Source organism: Pleurodeles waltl, chromosome 4_2 (assembly GCF_031143425.1).
Source record: "Pleurodeles waltl isolate 20211129_DDA chromosome 4_2, aPleWal1.hap1.20221129, whole genome shotgun sequence".
Classification (NCBI taxonomy): domain Eukaryota; kingdom Metazoa; phylum Chordata; class Amphibia; order Caudata; family Salamandridae; genus Pleurodeles; species Pleurodeles waltl.
The window spans coordinates 1,026,057,696-1,026,082,735 of NC_090443.1; the positions used below are offsets into that span (position 1 = coordinate 1,026,057,696).

General features: G+C 46.6%; 1 protein-coding gene across 2 annotated transcripts in view; it reads right to left on the minus strand.

Annotated features, from left to right (window-relative positions):
* Positions 1–1,127: 1,127 nt before the first annotated feature.
* Positions 1,128–25,040, minus strand: part of RNF20 (ring finger protein 20) — a 107,866-nt gene continuing 83,953 nt past the window's right edge. For both annotated transcript variants that reach the window (XM_069232896.1, XM_069232897.1), the window contains exons 17-20: positions 24,434–24,559; positions 7,941–8,081; positions 7,482–7,583; positions 1,128–5,419 (exon numbers count right to left, since the gene is read on the minus strand). In XM_069232896.1, coding sequence (XP_069088997.1) covers positions 5,243–5,419; positions 7,482–7,583; positions 7,941–8,081; positions 24,434–24,559 — 546 coding nt within the window. In that variant the 3' untranslated portion in view covers positions 1,128–5,242. The remainder of the gene's footprint in view (positions 5,420–7,481; positions 7,584–7,940; positions 8,082–24,433; positions 24,560–25,040) is intronic.

Here is a 25,040-nt window from a genome sequence, read left to right on the forward strand (position 1 = left end):
GGCATCATCAACTGTCTGTCAGTATCTTGGAAGTGACGTAGGACAAGGCTCAGATTCCTCTCAGTACTCGCCTGCGACAGTGGAGAAACCACTGGCCAGAGTTTTGCCTCAGTGGCTGTCATCGGCCTTCATGAAGGTCCCTTGGGTTATATGACACAGAGTGGAAACCGATCAGTGGTACACCACACAGCAACTAGCAGAACCATGGCGCTCGCAGACATTCTAAAGGGGACCGTTGCATTCATGCAGATCACTATCACATCAGTGCAGGAACTGCACTTGGTTGGCGCCCTGTGCCGGAAAATCTGGGTAAGCCGGAACAGGTGCTGGAGTCAGGAACGGCAACTAAGCCAGTGTGGCATGAGAGCTGGTGAAGGGGATGGCAAAGGAGCATGGACAGATTCCAGGGCAAGTGTTGTGGTCCCTTGGGTGGAGTGATGTCTACCATCACTGGGTTATAAAGATGAAGCCAAGGCGACCTACCATAGGAAGAACATAGAGTTGAAGAGTCATCCCTGCTGCTCTTCTTGTGCTTCCTCCTCTTCTCTTTTGACCTGTAGGATGGAGAACAGTGCAGCATGTAGCCTAACCTCCAACAATAGAGAAAAACAAACTCATGGAGAGCATCTCCATCTGCGAAGGGTATGGGAAAAAAGGAACTGATGTCAGGTCACTGGGAAGACGCTATATGACTCCATCTGCATGGCACCTGCACTCCATCTGGCATGGAGAAAGAGCCAGCTCCACCTACTGGCACAAGAGAGCTACTGCAAAGTTTCCGGATCATGACTAATGTCTGCAGATATTCAACAGGTAGGTAATCTGAAGATGAAGAAGTATTTGGTAAAGAATCGGTGGTTGGTTTCATTAGATCATCTATATTATCCTAGTAGTCATCTGGGAGAGTCTCCCAAAAGTATTTCAGAGTACTATCACTGTACATATACTGTATTTACTGCACTCTTCTGTCTCTCCCTATCCCCTTTCTTACAACCTTCTTCTCTTGGCTTCCTGGAATTATACTAGATCAATGTGAAGTCAGGAAGTGATCGACTGGGTAACTGTGCTGTCTCTTTGGAAATAAATAAACAAATGAGGGACAAGGGGTAGAATAACACAGAGGAATAAACTGTCCAAAAACACATTTATTCTGCAGTGTCACAAAGTACAAAAAATACAAAACCCAAATTACATCTGTCAATGTATGGTCAATGTTCAATAGCTGAGTTCAGTAAGCTAAGGCATTTCCCAGGTGCCACCTTTACCTTGTTGGTTTCTCAGTTTTCCAGAGTCTCCCAAACATCTACCCTCTGTCCCCACACCCACCTGTACAACTCCTGCAAGCACTGACAATCCACACCATCAGGCACACCCCAGTGCAGCTCCTTAAGCAGTGACCAATCCACACCCATACACAAACACTGGCGTCGCCACTGCATGAAATGTTTAACAAGCAGGTCCCAAGTCCATGTCACAAAGCAGATCCCCTCTGGATGTCATAGAAGTTTCAACATGAATGAATGATTCACCCACTATTGAGGAAACGGATGCAGAGGAGAGAGAGGGGTGTGTGTATACCTCAAGTACATCCTTCTATTTAGGACTATATAAAGATCTCTGTAGGAGAGTAGTATAGTTGTGGGAGCTATAGGGTATCACCATGCAGTCCTAGGTCTCTTTCCATAGTGATGCATCCTTGGGTTGAAAGTTAATTTTATTTACATCCAAGCTCTGGCCTCGTGGTGCTCTTCACTGCTTGAGCAAGGTGTTTTTAAGTAAAGTAATTACATGACAACTCAGAATGGAAGTCTCAGACAGGGACCTTGCGTATGGCCTCTGACCAGCCACACATGCCATCCCAATATTCTCTCCTGCTGCATGTTACTTTTAGTTGCTTGGATGCTGTGCAGCTCAAAAGGGCATTGATACATGCACAGAGTTTCCTTACTCTTCAATAATCAGCACACTTCCCAAAGAATTCACATTCAGGGCCAATAAAAAAGTGTCTGGGAAGGGAATAAAATAAAGCCTTTGGAAGCTAATTTGGAATTGTCACGTTTTGGAACCACTGGGATTAGGATGAAGAGTAGTATATCACATACCCCCCAGTGACTAATGCGGTGAATTTCTGTAGCATCCCCAGCACACACTGTCTCACCTTTACCACTTCAATCCACTAATGCCCTACTTGTGCTCCTTAAATAAAGGTACCTATTCCTATCAGGAGATACAACTATTGGGACAATCAGTAAAGGACTGCAGAGGAGCAAGTAGGCGAGTGATGCAGTTCATATATAGATTCTACCTGCTCACCTATATGTAAACTGACTTTCGATTCACATCTGGGTGGAAGTCACACAGAATACATTGGTAGTTTGGTCAGGATCCAACTAGCAAGCACCTACCCCATTGGATTACAATCTGGGTAGACAGTAAACAAACACAATATGAGGCGTGGATCTTGAACCATCCATTCTGGACAGGTTCTTGAATAAGAGACACATTTTACATTAAACCAACAGCACAAAAACATCTTAGAGAATCAAACTTGCATTTGAAAACATCCTAAAAACTCAATTTAGTTGTGGGTGGTAGATTCAGCAGATGGTGGTTATCCTGATGGCACAAACTCTTCTACAGCCACCATTCACTGCATCAGTGTGCAAAGGTAAGTCTCTGAAAAAATAGTGGAGGATGAACTGTTCAATCTAGAGTGGCAGGTGTGGCATCGTGTCAGAAGGTGGTACCAAGTAAAGGGTGGAAGACCTCCAGAAAAATAAAACAGTGTCCCTAATATGCTGGGAAACACTGTCCAGCACTTACGCGAGACAAGGGCAGACACAAGGTACCTCTAATTTAGGGTACAATTCCATGAGCACATCTGCTCGAGGGAATTGGGCAATGCTAGATTTTCCATTTAGAGTTTTCTCTGCCAATAGGATCTTACAATGGAAGAATCACATATTTTCGTGAAGAAACAATCACCATGTTGGCTGTAAATTCTAAATACGGCGGGTTTCATTTGCTATAAAAACAGAAGACGAAAAACTACAACAAAGTTCGATTGAATGCCTGCCCGTCAAGCTCAAAACCAAACACAAAGTGTTGCCTAATTATTCAGGGTGCCATCTAGAGGAGCCGAACAGAAGGGAAGACACACATTTACTTGTGGGTAAAGGCGGTAGCTTAAATGACCCCTAATTAGAGAGTCTGGAAGGAGGGTTAGGTGCACTGCCAGCTTTCTTTGCATCTTAAGATGTCCTGAGAAGCACAGTACTAAGGTAATTTGTCTTCATACCCAAATCAAGAGAGATAATTATCATACGCTAGGCTGGGCAAGGGCCAGAAAGGTTTCTGGCAGGTGGTCCACTGTGATAAAAGAATAACCATCTCACACTTTTCTACATCAGGGACTGTTACTGACGGACTAAAATAGGTTCCTGGTAAAAAGCAACACAGATTCAAATTTACCTGTGGATGGTGAAAGGTAAAGCAGCTCAACTGAAGTCAGTGTACACCTTCTACAATCACCACTGTCTGGACTTGCATTATAGAATGTTTCGCTACTCCCTCCTTTTGGTCTAGAGTGGGTCATGGAGAAACAAACTTTGAATGAAAACATTACAAAGTGTAATACTACTGGTATTTTCCACAATCGGTTCTCCATCGCCCTCTCTCCTCCTTCTCTGTATCAGGACTGTCATGAGGAGGGCAGTAAGCATAAGTTACCCGCGTTACCTGTTCTGATGCCAATATATCTGTTGTGGCAAAGGGTTCTGTGAGCTTTACTTGTAAATCAGGACAACACTCAGGCTGAGCATATGTTAAACAGATAACAAGAAAATACTGCATATCCTACAAACAAACATAGCTTCAGCTTTTCTGTAGAGGAATACAAGCCTGACGGGGTGGGCAAATAGCAATGTACTGAATTCTAGGGAGTCTGCATGGGTCACAGTGGCACACAAGTGTCTGCTGTGGTACAAATCTTTTCCAAAATGAGAAGTAATTTCAAAGGAGTAAAACACCCATATTGGTGGCACCTATCAGATGGCAGTGGTCCAATTCATTTCCTATAATCAAGCCATGACAGTCTTCAAAAAGTCAGTGTTTTTCCAAAACCAGTGGAGCCAAGAGGGCGAGAGGCTGAGAAACAGTACTAACGTTTATGGAAACACGTGACTGACTTATGGCTAGCAAAGAAGACGGTGGACAGGAATCCTAAGCCACAAAAACAAAAGGGTGCATGGGAAAAGCCATGGGCAAGCAGCGCTCGCCCATGCTAGGGAACAACGCATGTCCATTTTCATCCACAGGAGAAAATGGACTGAAGTAAGGAAGCCAGCGGGCATGATACGTTGGAGGTTGTGGCCATGGCCTAGGATGTATCCAGGCACAAACATCATTAACTGTTGTTTTACAGGGAAAAAGTTCACCCTGTTTTTCTAAAACAGTTGTCCAAACATCCCATGAATGTGGAATACAAATATGAGGCTGCTGGTATTTAACTTGGTTTCATAAATAGGGTTGAACCCAGTCAGAAGTATATTACGCAACTGACCCAACCACTTGTTCTCCTAAAAATAAATTCTACAAACAGATCTATTCACACACAAAATGGATTATTAGGCTTGTGTACCCACAGCCTAATGGTCCGTCTTTTCATTCCTTTTTCACAGGCCCTGGTGATTTAAACACCCTAATGGTATGGGTGCAAGCATGCCACTGTTACACAAAACAACTCACAATGTACTTCATCCAAAGTCCACATAGTTTAGCCGCTGCCCACCTGCTTCCGGTAGTTAAGGACAACAAACGTATTTGATGATCGCACAGATGTAAACAAAAAGAAATCCAGCCAAGTTGATCTTGGCCTTTGTATGGGCCAGAAGGTAGGTTCTTGTGCGCTTTGAATTTTGGGGCGCCTCCTTTGGAGGCAAGTTACAAAATAAAAAATAGAATAGGAAAAATAATAATTCCAAACATAATTCCAGTTTCTCGCATGCTATGCTTTTGAATCCCACAAAGGATTGACATGTGCAGGAAAATAGTAGGAATTAGGAAACTAGGTCGCCAACGTAGACCCTCTGCCCTCCAGATGCGGGGCACTGCAGAGGTGTAGCTCCATGGACCACGGTAGGCAGAGACTTTGATGAAACAGAGTTTGAGGCATTTTCAGCAGGTTTGGAGAGAGTGAAAAAGGTGTCCAGGCTGTTATCTGCAGGTGTTTACTCCAGAAGAATCAGCCAATGTAGATGCGGTGGAAGTCGTTGGCTCCAAAGGCGGCATTGCACTTGGGGCATTTGCGCTGGCGGGTGTCGTAGCGCGTCTTCACACACTCGAAGCAGAAGACATGGAAACACTTGGTCAGGACAGCATCCATCTTGCGCATGTTGCAGCAAGGACAGGTTAGGCGTGCCTGCGAGAATGACAAGGTGCGAGTGAGAAGACTTGAAAGAGGAAAACAAAGTGCTAGGAAGAAGAGATCACTACGAGGGAGGGGGCATACCAACAGGGAGGAGACTCACAGAGGCTGCGTCAGGTGTGATAGGTGGGAAAAGAAAGTAACAACATGAAGGAGGAAAAACAATGAATTATGAGATGGGGTACAAGGCAAGCAAAGAACCAGGAGGGACAGGACGATGAGCGAGGGAAACAATATAGGAGATACAAAAGTGTGCGGACAGAGAAGTGTGGAGGAACATGGGACAGACTAAAGCAAAATAGGGACAAGAGACAGAAGAAAAGGAAAAAAAATACACCGCAGGGAAAGTGTTCTGGAAACCTTGAGACTGATATCAGATATAAATAGAGACACGACAGTGATATGGTAGAGGTAGAAGAACAAGGTTAAGAAAGCAATGGAGAGGCAGAAGTTCCTACATACAGCATGGCAAACAACGGAATTGCCTACTCTGACCACGGTCTCCAAGTGAATGGGCCACAGCAAGTAGAAATAGAAATACAAAGGAATATACTGACAAGCACGAGTCTCCTGCGGAACAAGCGTGGCCTCTAAAAAACTGCTGCGGTGGCTACTGCTGCCAATTTCAAACTGGAACAAACTCATCAACACAAGCAAACAGGTTGGAGAATAAGTTACCAAAACGATTTCTTTAGAGCTTAAACATGGCGCTTCCTGCGTGAGGGACCCTTCACCACCTCCATTATGCGGTCTCCCATACAGCTGGCTAACTACACTTCAGTACACAATTTCACATTCACAGATTGCTCTTGGGGAACAGGATTTGTAAATAGCATGACTCCACAACAGCACTTCAACTGATGCACTAATCTGTGCATCTCACTCCTTAGATGAGGCTCATGACCATGCACATGCACGTTTTGCCCATATGTTATCTCTTTCAATGACACTGTAGGGCTGGTTGCGTATTTCTCGCACTGCTTTGACTGATGGACAAAGACGGGCCCAGAGGTGCTGGAGTGCTTGAAGAATGTAAAAATCTGCAGGGAATGGGCACACATGGGGCCAAGAGCAGAGGAGCAAGACAGAGAGAACAGACAGGACAGGAATGAGCAAGGGAAAGAGGATAGCAAGAGAAGAAAATAGGTTACTTAAATGTTACTAGTATTCTCCAGCTTTGTTATCTTTCACAGATTTTATTTGATTCCCACCATGACCGTGGTGAATCTATCAAAGATCTAATGCTGGAGAACAAGATAGAACACAGGGCGGGATGGCTAGGAGAAAGTCTGAGATACAGGAAGAGTGCATAAGGAAATGTTATGGGTAAAAGGAATGACTGAGACAGGGTTACAAGCCAGGGACACCAAATGAAGGCTGATGAGAGAAGATCAGGGAGGAACAAGGAAGACTTCACAACTGCAAACAAGGGAATGGAAATAAAAAAGTGGGGTGGTGAAAGGGCAATGATATGTTGAGGGTTCACCAATGGCGGGAAGCTGAGCAAATAAGTGAGGGAAACAAACGTGGTACGGTGAGTGAAAGAAGAAGGTGAAGAAGACAACAGTACAGAGGTATATGTGACGTGACCCAGTAAAGAACAGAAAGAGCTAGGAGACAGACGGGGAAGAGTGGAAAGACTGAGAAAACTATAACGAGAACTTCAAGCCTCCAACAGTGAAAGATGAGAGAGAAACAAAGATGGAGAGACAGTGGGGTCTGATGTGGGGGTTGAGTTAAAAGGGGTAAGCAGAGTAGAAAAGGAAATGAACGAGAAGTCTATTTGATTGGGAGAGAGGTCATAATGAAACGAATGAGGGATGGCAATGGATTCAGGCAGATGAGAACGGTGGCAGCATCAGAGGTCGGACTAAGCAGAAAGGTATAGACCAGGCTCGGCAGGGAGCAGAGATGGGGATGGCAAGGTAGGACACAAAGAGAAGAGATGGATGAATGGTAGGCACATGATGGGGAGTGGGGAGTACCGATGAAAAGACTACACATCCTGCGGTGTGCTTAGTACAAGAAATGCGCATCAATGGACCCTCATAATCACCTTGTATTCTTTGATCTCCTCCATCAAAATCTCGTCACATTTTGGTCCTGTGTCTGGCTTCTTGGTGGTCTCAAGCTTCCGCCGCAGACGCGAGATATCCTCCTGTAAGAGAAGCACATAAGTACAGCGGCAGCCACAGAGGACAACGGGGATGCCCGTCTATCAGAAGGAGCAACAGACTCTTTAATCTAACACTCACTATTTACAGAAGAGAATAAGGGAAGAAGTATATCAGAGACCGAAAAACTGGAAAGGAGATACACAGGATCACAAGTGAGGGATTAAATAAGATGCTAAATGAAGTTTCCGGGAAACAATTGCACCACACCTATGACCCCAAAAAGATCGACGACAGGACACAACATAAACACATGGAATGAAGTCCAGACTTGCAGGAAGTTCTAGAATGATGTTCTCGACTGTGGTCCCGAAGAGAACGGAAGATGTCGGGTTACAAACCTGTGCTCGCTTGTAGTTGAAGGTGTCCTTCTCCTTTGAGACACTGTTCTCACTAATCTCTTCACGGATACTTCGAAGCTTCTTCTGCTGGATTTCTAACTGAGCCTTCAGGTCATCTGCCTGCTGAGTGGCCTCCGTTGCCTATTGGGCAAGAAGGAAAGAGAAGGGGTGAAGGGGGTAAATACGACAATGCAGTGAATAAAGGAGACTGAGCAAGGGGCAGAGAAGAGAAAAGGATCAAAGGAGAAAAGGAATCTAAAAAATGTGCGGGTGCAATACAGGGAACAGCGAAGGGAGAAGTATAAAGGGAAGGTACTGACAGTGAGAGAGTAGTGAATAGGAGTTAACAGACGGACTAGGAAGAAGGGAATTATAAATAAGCGTTGGCAAAAGCATCAGTTCTCGCCTTTTGGACCTGCTGGCCTTGCAAATGATTTTGCCAATGCTATGAAAAAGACATTACATGACTATACCTTGGTTTGTTTTTTTAATTTACCGTTCCAAGGTGGCGAAGGCTACTTAAAATGATAAACAAGGAAAGACTAATTTAAACATGAGCCAAGGAGCATTTTAAAATGAGTGGCTCAGTAGCAAATGATAGCTGTCAGGCCATCCAAAACAAAACATTTGTAGAGGATTGGGACGGTAGTGGTGGGGGCACAACAGACAAGTGAGTGGGTGGAGGGGGCGAGATAAGTGAATACAAGGAAGCAGTTTAGGAGCGGGCAGGGGATGGGGGGGAGAAGTACTTAAATAAAAGTAAAGAATGACAAAGCTAGAAGCCGACATGTGGAACCAATGGATGGGGGTAACAGGGGTGGGAGGGAGCAACCTGAAGCGTGCACCTGGTGGCTGCGGTGCTTGAGGGGGGAGAACAAGAAAACACATTACTCTGATGAAAGGCTGACAGAAAAAGGATAAGATCGTTCCCAGAACATGAGCAGTGGAACGATACAAGCCACCAATCAAAAGCACGGTAAAGAAAATATGTTCCAGGGGAAGAACAAACGCAAGAAGAGCAGCCACCATCTGATAACCATTCTTGATTACTTCTAGATAATCCTCTCTTCTGTGTCCCTCCCCCTTCGTCTACCTTTTTAAGGCAGTTCTTTGCCTGTAGCAGTGCTATACAAAAGCAATAAATACATTTTGCTTTGTCCGATAAAAGTTGTTGAAAGCTGTAAGCTAACTGATTTCACGGGACATGGTACAGGGTGGGAGAATGGTAGAGTCTGAGAATACCAAGGATGCCCATAACAGACCATGGAACAGAACTCCTGGCTTTGTCTTTAGCAGAGAGAAGGGAGACCCCTGGGAATCTGAAGGCCTGGAATAGGATTGTGATACACATGTAACAAGCACACAGTAATAAGCACGCCCAGTAAGACGAGGCTGTGAAGTGGAACTAGTCAAAATATGTTTCATTACGGCACTTAGCCTGCCTACGGCAGTGTGGACTGGGTGATCCAGATCTCCATTTCTATTTTTTTTTAAATATATTTCATCTTGCCAGGCTTGCCGTGACGCCTGAAAGCAAGGCAGGTAGTGAAAGCACTATATCCGACTAGCATCATAACACCCACCCCCTATATAGCCTTCTCTTTGCCTCCAGCTGAGATGGAAGGATGGCATGGGCCGATGGAAGGATGGCATGGGCCGATGGAAGGATGGCATGGGCCGATGGAAGGATGGCATGGGCCGATGGAAGGATGGCATGGGCCCAGGGCAGCCTGGATAATGGGTGCCTTGGTCCGAGGTGGGTAGTACAAGAAAGTCCTAGCTGTGGTGCAGCCCTGGGCCTGACTGCCACGCGGCTGCTGCGATGTCTGCCACTATGCAGGGGTTTGGTAGAAGACAGTAACCCCAGAGAACTATTTAATCGAAATTAGAAAGCATATTAGGATGGATTGGTAGATGTGGCACAATACCCATTTTAAATCCATGAAAAATGCGAAAGCATAACTCTATGGAGATGCATGTAGAGCAATGGCCTCATCTGCTGACTTGATTATGATGACCAAAGCGACCTTCCAGGAAATGAACTTTGAGTCACTTAAACTTAGCATTCCTTCTGTCACCTTGGGGTTTGTTGCAGCAGACACCTTAAATGAGATGGCTCTGCCCACACGTAGGTCCCGTGCTTACTGTACTACTGGAGACAAGCTAGAGTTCACTGACAAGGCCTTACGTGACCAAAATGGGTCACGGGTTGCTTGTGTTCCTGTCTGGAGGGGACCTGGTTTGGCAGTGCGGATTGGACTGTTCCTACTGGAGTAGGACCAAGAATGGCAAATGGTTGGTCTCGGTCTGGACTGGCAAGTAATGAAAGAACAACTGACTAGAATACCAGCCTGAGACATTGCCGGAGTGTGAGATTAATTGAAGTATCCCTTCTATTGCCTTGCTGTTTGTTGCGGCAGATGCTCTAGGGTATGACGCAGAGCCGATACCTTACTTTGTGACAATACACTGCAGGGCTGTACCCATTTGGCTGCAGGGCCAGTTCTGTTCTGCCTATGGTACCCACGTATGCCATCGATCTGCATTTTCAAGTACTTCTACCAACAAACCACCCGATGGAAAGACGAAGCACATAGTAAGAAGTGTACCCGTACATTAAAAGCCAAGCTCTAGAAGACAATGAGCTGTTAGTGCATTTCTCAACAACTAGAGAGAAACAAACCATGCACTGCAACAAAAAATTCCTTTCCTCACATTAACTATCAATTTTCAACTGACTTTTCTGCAGTAAAGCTGATCTACTAATGCCAATTTCAAAGATGTAAATGTGAAAAGGACACTGAAGAAGAGTCAATCTTTAGAAATTGTAGAGAGTAATATGAGAAGGGCTTACAAACCAGGACAGAGGAGATTACATTTGTATCTCCAGGAGTGCTCCGCTCTTGTAAAGCAGTAGCCCTTGTACTGTGGTTTTTAATACCTCCATTCTACCCACTTATCCCATTCTATGCCTTTATAGTAACGTGTTCATCTTCCTCATAAGACATATGGTTTAAATAAAAAAAAGTTAATTACCAGTAACTACAACTGCCCAGCACTGGTACTTTTAATGGACCGTACCGAAAAGGTGAAATATCCTTCCCATCAGACCTGCTTGTCAAGGCAGTAGTGCTTTAGGAACGTGTGCACTGATGCCCATGGCATGGCCTGACATGTCAAGGACAGGGACTCCATGTGCTAACGCTGTGGTGACAGCCTTGGTCCCGGTGGAATCACCATCCAGTCTTTCCAAAGACTGCTAATGGTCAATGCGCAACAGGTTTTAATGCAGAGGACTATCCAACCTGAGTTTTTTTCTGCACTACCAGAGAACCCCCAAAAAGGCTGATCTGCCACCTGATGGTCCCCAATGTGGTCAGTGTTAAAGCTTAAAGATCTTTTGGGGTCCCAACGATGGAATCTTTCCTCCTCTTTTGAGGTGTGAGGCGGACAAAGAACGTTCGAAGGGTGATGGACTGCCCAATGTGAAAGGAGTCACGACTTTTTAAAAGAAGGCCACCATGGTCCTCGGCCTTAGTTTGTTCGGAAAAGAGTGGCTGTATTGAGAGAGAGGAGCTGAGGTGATTGAGATGAGGAAGACAGTCTTTACAGTCAGAACATGCAATGAGCTGTTGTGCAAGGGCTCAAGGAAGTACACATGAGAAATTTCGGGACCAAATTCAGGTCCAACTGCGGCATCACCAACTGTTTGGAAAGGAACAGGTCTGTCAACCCCTTAAGAAAATGCATCAAACAGGTGATTTAAACAACAACGGTTGGTCTGTCAAATGAGGAAATGCCGAAAGGGGTGACAAATAACCTTTAATAGTGCCCACAGTAAGGCACTGCTGGGCCAAAAACAAAATGACAACAAATCACACAGTTTGGCTTGTAATGTGTCAGTCATGCAGACACTACACCAGATCACAAATCTGTCCAAGTGCCCGGCATAAATAGGCTTTGTGGAAGGATGCCTGACGTCCACAATGACATGCAAAAAGTTGGGTTGGCAGATCAAATACAGTTAACTGCTGCCCCTCTATCTCCACACAGGGATGTGTAGATTATGCAGGTTTGGGTGGAGAACCTTGCACTGCGACAGGAGATCCTCCCGAAGCGGTAGCCTAATCAGAGGGGAGAGGCACATGCCCAGAAATGAAAATGTCACTTACCCAGTGTACATCTGTTCGTGGCATCAGTCGCAGTAGATTCGCATGTTCTGCAATAGCTCGCCATCTGGTGTTGGGCCGGAGTGTTACAAGTTGTTTTTGTTCGAAGAAGTCTTTCGAGTCACGGGACCGAGTGACTCCTCCTTTTGTCTCCATTGCGCATGGGCGTCGACTCCATCTTCGATTGTTTTTCCCCGCAGAGGGTGAGGTAGGAGTTGAATTGTAGTAATAGTGCCCATGCAATGGAGTGACTAAGTATGCACATATTTAAGGTTGAGATGATACATATATAAATAATTGAAGGTAACTTCCAAACTGCTACAGGCTCCCGGGGAGGCGGGTGGGCACATGCGAATCTACTGCGACTGATGCCACGAACAGATGTACACTGGGTAAGTGACATTTTCAGTTCGATGGCATCTGTCGCTGTAGATACGCATGTTCTGCATAGACTAGTAAGCAGTTATTTCCCCAAAAGCGGTGGATCAGCCTGTAGGAGTGGAAGTAGTTTGAAATAATGTCCTTAATACGGCTTGACCTACTGTGGCTTGTTGTGCGGATAACACGTCTACACAGTAGTGCTTGGTGAATGTGTGAGGCGTAGACCATGTGGCTGCCTTACATATTTCTTGCATTGGGATGTTTCCTAGAAAGGCCATGGTAGCACCTTTCTTTCTGGTTGAGTGTGCCCTTGGTGTAATGGGCAGCTGTCGTTTAGCTTTAAGGTAGCAGATTTGGATGCATTTAACTATCCATCTGGCTATACCTTGTTTTGAAATTGGGTTTCCTGCGTGAGGTTTTTGAAATGCAATAAAGAGTTGTTTAGTCTTTCTGATGTTTTTTGTTCTGTCAATGTAATACATCAATGCTCTTTTGACATCTAATGTATGTAGTGCCCTTTCAGCTACGGTATCTGGCTGTGGAAAGAACACTGGAAGTTCCACTGTTTGATTTAGATGGAACGGTGAAATAACCTTTGGCAAAAATTTAGGATTGGTCCTTAGGACGACTTTATTTTTGTGTAGTTGTATAAAAGGTTCTTGTATAGTAAACGCCTGAATCTCGCTTACTCTTCTCAGGGAAGTAATGGCGATGAGAAATGCCACCTTCCAGGTTAGGAACTGTATGTCGCAGGAGTGCATGGGTTCAAAAGGTGGACCCATAAGTCTAGTTAGGACAACATTTAGGTTCCATGAAGGAACAGGTGGTGTTCTTGGTGGTATAATTCTCCTAAGGCCCTCCATGAATGCTTTAATGACTGGTATTTTATATAGGGAAGTTGAATAGGTAGTCTGCAGGTATGCAGATATTGCTGCAAGGTGAATCTTAATGGAAGAGAAAGCTAGGTTAGATTTTTGTAAGTGAAGCAAGTAACCCACTACATGTTCTGGAGTTGTGTGTAATGGTTGTATTTGATTAATATGGCAGTAGCAAACAAACCTCTTCCATTTACTTGCATAGCAGTGCCTGGTGGATGGCCTTCTTGCTTGTTTTATGACTTCCATACATTCTTGGGTAAGTTGTAAGTGCCCGAATTCTAGGATTTCAGGAGCCAGATTGCTAGATTCAGCGATGCTGGATCTGGGTGTCTGATCTTTTGGTTGTGCTGTGTCAACAGATCTGGCCTGTTGGGCAATTTGATGCAGGGTACCACTGATAGGTCTAGCAGCGTTGTGTACCAGGGTTGCCTTGCCCAAGTTGGTGCTATCAATATGAGTTTGAGTTTGCTTTGACTGAGTTTGTTTACCAGGTAAGGAAGGAGAGGGAGAGGAGGAAAAGCGTAAGCAAATATCCCTGACCAGTTCATCCATAGGGCATTGCCTTGGGATTGTTTGTGTGGGTACCTGGATGCGAAGTTTTGGCATTTTGCGTTCTCCCTTGTTGCAAACAAGTCTATCTGAGGTGTTCCCCAGAGTTTGAAATAAGTGTTCAGAATTTGGGGGTGAATTTCCCATTCGTGGACCTGTTGGTGATCTCGAGAGAGATTGTCTGCGAGTTGATTTTGTATCCCTGGTATAAACTGTGCAATTAGGCGAATTTGGTTGTGAATTGCCCAATGCCAAATTTTTTGTGCTAGCAGGCTTAACTGCGTGGAGTGCGTCCCTCCCTGCTTGTTTAGATAATACATTGTTGTCATGTTGTCTGTTTTGACGAGAATGTATTTGTGAACTATTATTGGTTGGAAAGCTTTTAGTGCTTGAAAAACTGCTAGAAGTTCTAGGTGATTGATATGCAGTTTTGTTTGATGTACGTTCCATTGTCCTTGTATGCTGTGTTGACCGAGGTGTGCTCCCCACCCTGTCATGGAAGCATCTGTTGTTATTACGTATTGTGGCACTGGGTCTTGGAAAGGCCGCCCTTTGTTTAAATTTATGTTGTTCCACCACAGAAGCGAGAGGTAAGTTTGGCGGTCTATTAACACCAGATCTAGAAGGTGACCCTGTGCTTGAGACCACTGTGATGCTAGGCATTGTTGTAAGGGCCTCATGTGCAGTCTTGCGTTTGGGACAATGGCTATGCATGATGACATCATGCCTAGGAGTTGTAATACCATCTTTGCCTGTATCTTTTGTGTTGGATACATGCGTTGTATGATGGTGTTGAAATTTTGAATTCTTTGTGGACTTGGAGTGGCTACTCCCTTTGATGTGTTTATTATGGCTCCCAGGTATTGTTGTACCTTGCGTGGCAGAATTTTGGATTTTGTGAAATTGACGGTGAACCCGAGTTTGAAGAGGGTTTGTATGATCTGATTTGTGTGATTTGAGCACTGTATGAACGAATGGGCCTTGATTAGCCAGTCGTCCAAATATGGGAACACATGTATTTGCTGCCTTCTTATGTGTGCAGCGACTACCGCTAGACATTTGGTAAAGACTCTTGGTGCGGTTGTTAATCCGAAAGGCAGTACCTTGAATTGGTAATGTATTCCTTTGAATACAAACCTTAGGTATTTCCTGTGCGATGGGTGTATTGGTATATGGAAATAAGCATCCTTGAGGTCTAAAGTTGCCATGTAGTCGTGTAGTTTTAGCAATGGCAATACTTCTTGTAGTGTGACCATGTGGAAGTGGTCTGATTTGATGAAAGTGTTCACTACTCTGAGGTCTAGGATTGGTCTGAGCGTTTCGTCCTTCTTTGGTATCAGAAAGTACAGTGAGTAAACTCCTGTGTTTATTTGTGTGTTTGGCACTAATTCGATTGCATTCTTTTGCAATAGTGCCTGCACTTCTATCTCCAGGAGATTGGAATGGTGCGTTGTTAAATTTTGTGCTTTTGGTGGTATGTTTGGAGGGAATTGTAGAAATTCTATGCAATAACCATGTTGGATAATTGCTAGAACCCAAGTGTCTGTAGTGATTTCCTCCCATGCTTTGTAATAATGACCTATTCTTCCCCCCACTGGTGTTGTGTGGAGGGGGTGAGTGACATGTGAGTCATTGTTTAGTAGTAGGGGTTTTGGGGCTTTGAAATCTTCCTCTATTTCTAGGGAATTGCCCTCCTCTATATTGTCCCCGAAAACCTCCTCTATACTGTCCCTGGTAAGTGGACGGTGTTGCTTGTGAGGTGCTGGCTTGTGTGCTTTGACCCCGAAACCCCCCTCGAAAGGGCGTTTTACGGAATGTGCTGTAATTCCCTCTGCTCTGCGGGGAGTAGAGTGCGCCCATGGCTTTGGCAGTGTCCGTATCTTTTTTGAGTTTCTCAATCGCTGTGTCCACTTCTGGACCGAACAGTTCTTTTTCATTAAAAGGCATATTGAGAACTGCTTGTTGAATCTCTGGTTTAAATCCAGACGTTCGGAGCCATGCATGCCGTCTGATAGTTACAGATGTATTAATTGTCCGTGCAGCTGTATCTGCAGCGTCCATGGAGGAACGTATCTGGTTGTTGGAGATGGTCTGTCCCTCCTCAACCACTTGTTTCGCCCTATTTTGGAAGTCCTTGGGCAGATGTTGAATGAGATGTTGCATCTCGTCCCAGTGGGCTCTGTCATAGCGCGCAAGTAGTGCCTGGGAGTTCGCGATGCGCCACTGGTTTGCAGCTTGTGCTGCGACTCTTTTACCAGCTGCATCAAACTTGCGGCTTTCTTTATCTGGGGGTGGTGCATCTCCAGATGTGTGAGAGTTGGCCCTTTTCCTAGCTGCTCCTACAACAACAGAGTCTGGTGGCAGCTGTGTAGTGATGAAAACCGGGTCCGTAGGAGGCGGCTTATACTTCTTTTCCACCCTTGGTGTGATTGCCCTACTTTTGACCGGCTCCTTAAATATGTCTTTTGCGTGCCGGAGCATACCAGGGAGCATAGGCAGGCTTTGGTAGGAGCTGTGGGTGGAGGAGAGTGTGTTGAACAAGAAATCATCCTCGACCTGTTCTGAGTGGAGGCTTACGTTATGAAATTGTGCTGCTCTAGCCACCACCTGAGAGTACGCGGTGCTGTCTTCTGGTGGAGATGGCTTTGTAGGGTAGGCCTCCGGGCTGTTATCTGACACTGGGGCGTCGTATAGGTCCCATGCGTCCTGATCTTGGTCACCCTGGCTCATGGTGGTGTGAGCTGGGGAGTGAGATGGAGTTTGTGCTGGTGAAACGTTAATCACGGGCGGAGGAGAGGGTGGTGGTGTAATTCTTTTAACCACTTTTGGTTGTGGTGCTTGCTCCGTCTGGAACTCCAACCTTCTCTTTCTCCTAATGGGGGGAAGGGTGCTTATTTTTCCTGTCCCCTGCTGAATGAAGATACGCTTTTGCGTATGGTCCACATCAGTTGCTTGTAGCTCTTCCTCAAACGTATGCTTTTGCATTTGGGAGGTTAGCGAGTGCTCTTCTGTATAAGAGCCTGAAGCTGGGTCGCTTGCAGTTTGTTTCGGCGTCGAAACTTTGTCTGCGTGTTTTTTCGGCTCCGAGGTGACTTTTTTCCTTTTCGGGGCCGAAACCTCTCGGCGTCGATCTGTTTCGGTGCCGCTGTCTCGGCGTCGAGCCGTGTCCACACCGGCATCTCGGTGTCGAGGCTTGTCTCCAGCACTTTCTCGGTCCCGAGAAGGCTGCGTGCCGGTGTCTCGACCGGAGTCGGACGATCTCGGCACTGTTTTGGCCTTTTTCGGTGCCGACGGTCGGTCACCGAATTTATGGGTGGAGCCATGGCCTGGTGGCAGTGGCGTCCCCTGGGCCTTGTAAATGTTTCTTTGTGTGGTTTTCGACGTCTTACTCACGGTTTGTGTGTCGTCGAATCCTTCGGAGTCTGAGTCTTGGAACGAGAAGGTACCTTCTTCTTCCTGTTCCTCGAACTCCCGTTGGGCTGTCGGTGCGGACGCCATTTGAAGTCTTCTGGCTCGACGGTCTCGGAGTGTTTTTCGGGACCGGAACGCACGACAGGCCTCGCAGGTGTCTTCGCTGTGCTCAGGTGACAGGCACAGGTTGCAGACCAAGTGTTGGTCTGTGTAGGGGTATTTATTGTGGCATTTGGGGCAGAAACGAAACGGGGTCCGTTCCATCGGCGTTCTTCAGCACGCGGTCGGGCCGACCAGGCCCCGACGGAGGATCGAAAAACTACCCCGAAGGGCACCGGAGCTCTTCGATCTTCGATGCGGTGTGAAATCTAAGTACGCCGATCCCGAACGCAACAATACCGACGAAAATCTTCCGAAATTAGCTAATTTTCCGTTCCGAAACTCGGAGCGACAGGAACACGTCCGAACCCGATGGCGGAAAAAAAACAATCGAAGATGGAGTCGACGCCCATGCGCAATGGAGACAAAAGGAGGAGTCACTCGGTCCCGTGACTCGAAAGACTTCTTCGAACAAAAACAACTTGTAACACTCCGGCCCAACACCAGATGGCGAGCTATTGCAGAACATGCGTATCTACAGCGACAGATGCCATCGAACCTATGGTTACCATAGACCCCTCGCCCAATCTGAGGCCACTAGGATGACTTGGGCCTGGTTGCTCCTGTGAGGCAGAGGTGGCAAGGCATAAGGGAGTCCCTTGCTCCACTGCAGCTGAATGCCTTCACATGAAATTCAACACGCAAACATTTGGACACTGTCTGTTCTCTAAAGTTGTGAAAAGATTTAGCCAGTGTTCTCTCCACTGTCCAAAAACACCCTGTACCACTTTAGCGTCCAGGAACCATTTGTAATTCACAAAGCATCACTGGCCCAGCACATCTGCCTGCTGCACAAGAATCCCCCCCAAGTGGCCCACAATCAGGGAGATGCCCTGATGTTCCAGTCCCTTCAATGGCACAGAGCCTCCTGGCACAGGAACCAGGACCCCACTCAGTCCTGCTTGTTGCAGTACTGTAGGAAGCTGGGTTCCGGTTGCAGTAACCCACCACCCCCAATTTTTGCCTGGTTTTGATGCAACTTCGACTGAAGTGCACTGGGTTCCTGCTAACCAGGTCCCTAGTGCCAATGTCCCTTCCCCAAAACAAGACACCTGGTCACTTGATCCTTAAGTGGCTAGACCCTTTTGCACCTTTATAAGTCCCTAGTAAATGGTACCTCTGGTATCTAAGGCATAGGTACTAAAGATGGTTCCTGAAGCTGCAGTATAACTTGTGCCACTGTAAGAGACCCAGCACGAATCTCACGCAAATGCCATTGAAGGCTGCGTGACAAGGTGTTCCTAAAAGTAAAAAAACAACATGGCACACAGCCTGTGTGCCATGTCCCCAAAAATACTGCATGTGATATTTTTAAGTCACCCCTACAGCATGCAATACAGCCCTAAAGCAGGGTGCATTATATTACATGTGTGGGCATATTTGCAACAGCAGATATGTCCCTACTATGCATTTGTTGATTCTTAAACATAGTAAGTGTGCAGGGAAGCCATTTTAAATACATGTGCTGGACACTAGTCAATGCGAGTCCTCCAACTACACAATGGCTTCACTGAAACTAGGGATGTTCCAGTGATGGATTTATTAATACATGCACTCCGAGTACACCTTAGAGGTGCCACTGTGAAAACCTACCAATTGCTGGTGGGATCACTTGACTAGTTCTAGCCAGCCTGCCACCAACAGCTGAGATTCTGACCACCAGCCTACTCTGGCAGGGGTGTTACACACTCTTCCTAACAGGCTGACCTGCAAATCTGCATTCCAAGGCAGGAGGCTTCAAAAAAGCCAACCGCCTTGGGTATGCAGATCTGGGCTTTCTCAGAGGAAAATGCTGACACCCCACTACCCTAGGGCCCGTCTGGCACCTGGACAACAGGGAAAATTAGCTAGGCAGGAGGCGTGTCACATTTCCAGGCTGGACACACCCTAGGGTGACTAGCTTAAAATTAACACAGTCTTAGGAATGCCATCATGTTTTGTGCGGTGGATTTAGGAATTCTGTGACAGAGCGATGCCCACGCCCCAAAGGAAGTTGTCTTCTGGTGAGTATAGTCACCCCAAGGGTAAGAGGCCCATTGGCTTCTACCCTTCACTCCCCTTAACGCCCCCTAAATTGAGTATTTACCAGGACCTCAGATCTTCGCTGGACACAAAAGAAGGAGTGGACAAAGAAGCCTGCTGACCCAAGAATGAAGCAGCACAATTGACTTGGCGCCAACACTGCCTGCCTGCTGCACCCGACCCTTGAGAAGCAACAGACCTGTCCTGCCGCTGCAGCCTCCAAGAAACTGGGAGAGCTGCCAGTGCTTCACAAATCTCCAAGAAGAACTAACTTGAGCACAGTAGCTGCTTCCCTGCATCTGCAGACAACCAAAGAAGAACTGTGAGAACCCGGGACCGCTAAAACCCGATGGCGGACAACACCACTACATCCGAGCCGCCTGGGTCAATGGTGTCGTCTGGAATGGGTGTACGATGGACTATATCAAGTCCACCTTCAACAGCCAGTCATTGAGGCAGGGGAAAACTGGTACTCCCAGCCTTCGAAGACTGTCAATGATTACTGCAATCACTTGTAAACACTATGTGGCGCTGGTGAGGTTGAAGGGGAGCATGGCAAACTGAAAAATCTCTTGGTCAACCTTGAACTGCAGGTGTCTGTGGGACTGCAAGATAGATAAATGAAAATACATGCCCTGCAGGTCCAGAGTACTATCTCAGTTGCACGGATGCAGGGCAGACAGAACTAGGGCCAAAGAGAGCATTTTGAATTTGCCCTTCCACAGGAAGACATTCAGAGGGCAAAGACCTAAAATAGGACAAAGGCCGCCATCTTTCTTTGGCATGAAGAAATGGTGGGCGTAACAACCCTTCCCTATTTCCAAGTCCAGAACCCTCTTCATGGGTCCTTTGGCAAGTAGAGCTTGCACCCCTTGCAGTAAGATGGATAGGTGCTACTGCAAGAGCTGCTCTAATGAGGGAGGAATCTGCGACAGGCTGGAAAGAAATGTTAGATGTAGCAAAGTACCCTCTTTCTTGGCATGGTTTCCCCCATTTTCTGCCTGTTGTCAGTGTGTTTGACTGTGTCTACTGGGATCATGCTAACCAGGACCCAAGTAGTTTTGCTCTCTCCTCTAAATTGTACCTTTTTCTTCCCACAATTGACATACTGGTCCCCCAATGTAAGACCCAGTATATTGTACCTAGGTACCCAGGGCATTGGGGTTACAGGGGATCCCTATGAGCTGCAGCAGTTATTCTGCCACCCATAGGGAGCCCATGCAAAGGGTTCTGCAGGCCTGCCACTGCAGTCTGCGTGTACCAGGTGCATGCACCCGGTTTCACTACAGGTCACTGCACCAGGTCATTGTTAGTCACCCCTATGGTAGGCCCTCTCAGCCCAGAGGGCAGGGTGCAGGTACCTGAGTGTGAGGGCACCCCTGCACTAGCAGAGGTGCCCCCACAAACTCCAGATCCATTTTCCTGGACTTTATGAGTGCGGAGACCCCATTTTACGCGTGTACTGGATATACCTCACTGCCTATGTCCAGCTACATAATGGTAACTACGAACCCGGGCATGTTTGGTATCAAACACGTTGGAATCATACCCCAATACTGTTTCAAGTATTGGAAGTATGATTCCATGCACTATGAGGGCTCCTTAGAGGACCCCCAGCATTATTGTCACCAGTCTTACAGGTTTTTCCGGGCAGCCCAGCTGCTGCCACCCCTCAGACAGGTTTCTGCCCTCCTGCTGCTTAATCTGATCAAGCCCAGGAAGGCAGAACAAAGGATGTATTTTGGGTGACCTCCATGCATAAACTAGTCCACACCGGTTTATGGACTCCCAGTCCCTGCTCTGGCACGAAACTGGACAATGGAAAGGGGAGTGCCCACTCCCCTGTCCATCACCACCCCAGGGGTGGTGCTCAGAGCTCCTCCAGAGGGTCCCTGGGTTCTGTCATCTTATTTCCAAGGTTGGCAGGGAACACTGGGAGCATCGGAGTGGCAAGTCCAGGCAGGTGACGTCAGAGTCCCCTCCTGCTTAGGTGGCCAGACCCCCTTTCAGGGCTATTTAGGGTCTTCCTCTGGGGTGAGTCCTCATATTCCTCTTGCAAGATTCCAGTAGGACTCCTCTGCAACCTCTGCTTCAACTTCTGGCCACCAGAACTGCGACTGGAAACTCCAGGCCCCGACAAGCTGCCTCCAAGAAGAAAGGACTCTTCTGCAACATTGTTTCCAGGGCTCCTGCCAGCTTTGCAACATTTCCCTCGCCGTGCATCCTAAGAAGACTGCAACTCTTCAGCCTGCACAAGAAGAAAAAGGAATCTCCCTTGGAGTGAAGGAGTCACTCCCCTGCAACCGCAGGCACCTACAACAAGCGATGACCGGTTGCGTGGATCTCCCCTCACCTTGAGCTGTGTGGATCCTGCATCACGGGTGGTGGTCTGGAGTAGTCCTCTTGGTCCTCTCTGCCAGCTGTCCAACTTTGGTGGAGGTAAGCCTTTGCCTACCCACGCAGGACAGTACACTAGTTGCACCGCATCTCTTGCAGCTGCCAAGGCTTGTTGGCTTCTCCTACAAGGGATCCTCAGGTGACGTGTGGTTCCAGCTCCCAGCACTCCTCCCTGCAAAGCCCAGCCTCCTGCGTGGTTCTCCGGTTACATGGGATCCTCTTTTGTAGTGCTGCGTGGGCTTCTTCTGCAACTTCTGTGTCCCCGTCCTGTGGGACTCCTGTGGGTGCTGCCTCAGCTCCTGTGGACTCTCTGCGACGCGGAGGGTCCCCTGTGACTCCCCCTCCTGGGTTGAGTTCTCCTGGGTCTTGCTGGTCCCCGGCAGCACCACTTCTCCACCAACCGCGAGTTTGCCTTTGCCAAGGCTTGTTGGTGGAATTCCTGCACCGACACCCATCTGCAATCTTCCTTCCGGCATGGGACTCCTTCTGCATCCATCTGGAACTCTTCGCCAACTCCAGGGCTGCAGTGCTGACCTGTTCTTCTTCACCGTCGACCAACTCCTGCAAGTACAGCTGGGTGGGTAGTAGCTCCTACTCCTCCTGGACTCCACTGTGACCCTTGGACTTGGTCCCCTCTCTCCACAGGTCTTCTTTCTTCCGGAATCTACTGTTGGTTTTCTTGCAGCCTTGTCTGGGTATCTTCTTTTGGGTGGTGGGGAAAAATCCAGTGATTTACTCCTGCATTGCTCGTCACTGGGGGGTACTGTGTTACTTACCTCTGTGGTTTTCTAGTACTCCCAGCTCTCCTCTACACATTTTACTTACCTGGATGGAGCTCCTGTGTTCGCATTACATTTTTTTAGTATATGGTTTGTGCTCCCCCTAGGGTCGTTATTACTATTTGCACTGTTTTCTAAACTGTCCTATGCTTATTCCTGAATAGTAGTGTGTATATTTAGTGTATCAATTGCCTCCTATTGGAGGATTGTCCTTCTAGTAGTTTGTGGTGATTTGTTCCAAAAATAAAGTAGCTTCATTTTTGTACAATTGAGTGTTTTCTTTCATCTGTGTAAGTGCTGTGTGACTATAGTGATATTGCATGAGCTTTGCATGTCTCCTAGATAATCCTTGGATTTTCATCCACAGCTACCTCTAGAGATCCTGGCTTCTAGACACTGCCTACACTTCACTAAGAGGGCATACCTGGAGCTGGTATAAGGTATTAATACCTTGGGTACCCACCACACACCAGGCCAGCCTCCTACATTAGAGAACAATCATGCTGAACAATCGGTAGCACTTATCTACCCCATGTGATGGATTGCCACACAGGGCAAAAGTGGTGGATCCCGCCTCCCGCAAGCTGGTTGTGCACCGCTAAGGGCAAAATGAAGAAGCCTTGAGCCTGCTGCCGCAATGGAGGGGAACTGGGAGGACAGACGGTCTTGGTGACCTGTGTGTTGCATGACAATTCCCAGCCCACTGAAAGGACTGGGAGAATACAGTGGGGGTGAAAGGGGTAAGAGAATGCTTACCTGGGAGCAGCACATCACCATGCCACCTCCCCCCACCCCTTCAGTATCCATTGATTAACATTGGGCACAAACTCAAACTTTGACCTCTGCACCAAGCCACCCCGTGCCGATGTGGGGGCACTCTTTGTAACAACCTGAACCTTGCCCAGTGCTAGTCTAAAACCCTGCAGACTGGGATCATAAGATGTATACCTGTGAAATTATATTCTTGTTTTCCTCCCATAGGATAGCATCGAAGAGACTGAAAATTGCACTGTCGATTTTTGAAGCAGCAAAGTATTTTTAATTTAAAAACTGCTTCCCTTATTACAAAGTTCTTTGGTTCAAAGCATATATAAAAGCAATTGTTATTTTTCTAAATTGGTCTCGGATTTATTATTTGAGTGTGTATCTCATTTAATGCCTCTGCGAGTACAACAAGTGCTTAACACGACTCCTTGAAAGATTTGCCACCAGTTTTGGTGAACTGCCATTTATGATCAATGTGACATAAAACATTACTAGTGCAGACAGATGGAGACAAAGTTAAAATCCATTAAGATTTATAACTTTATCTTCCCAGAGAAGAAGGAAAGCAAAACAGATGCAACTACCCAATGAACATATAAAATGCTAATTTCAGCATTTTATTGAGCCCCACCAGGTTGCATTCTGGTTGCTCTGTACAGATGCCCAATGCTTGTCAACAGCATAAGAGCAAGTGTTATACTTTGTAGGCATTCTGTCTCGATTCTGCATAGTGAAAGAGGTACCTTGTAACTCTACAAGTATGTGAAACAGGCTAGTAAAAACAACGAAGAGTGGTGGACTTAACATGAGAAGATTGGGGTTCCCAAAAATAAGGATGCAAAAGATTTGCCAATGTTGACCTCCTTTCTGCTCCTATCCAGGGCTGGTGTCTGGTGTCCTGTTTCCATGTATGACAAGAGAAAGGCAGGGGGTGTGGAGGAGGCAACAAGGGTAGGGTAGAACAGCTAGTGTATTGCACCAACCTTCCTCTTGTTCATCTCCAGGGCTTGTGTGCGGTGCCCCAGCTCTTTCTCCCCAGCGTTAATGTTGCTTTGCAGCAGGTGCTCTTTCTCTTCCAGCTTCCGCACCACCTGTAACTGAGCATCCACCTAAAAAGGCACAAGAAAAGAGGAGGGGTACACATTTGAGAAACCGGAAACCGAGCCACAACAGGCCAGCAAAATAAATTGTTGTAAAGATCAATTAAAAACAAAAAAAGGGGAAAAGAAGGAGTCAATTAAGTGCAAAGGAAAGAAAAGAGATGCTAGGACTAAGGGATAAATGGACAAATACATGTAAATGTGAGTGGAAAGGAGCAGAAGGAGGAAGGAAGGGTGAGACGTAGAGAAGTAGAGAAGTTTTGGAAAATAATAACTGAAGTTAAATTTAAGTGTATTAAGACAAAGGTGCAGAAAGGAATACATACACTTTTACCAGGGAAGCCTACCAAAAATCCCCTTCCACACTTCTTCAGTTCAATACACTGGGTTCCGGCAGCTCAGGTCTGTCCCACCCCAGACAGACGTACACGTACACACACAAACACACCAAGTATTCAGAACTAAGCAGCCAGACTCATCTTCAACCTTC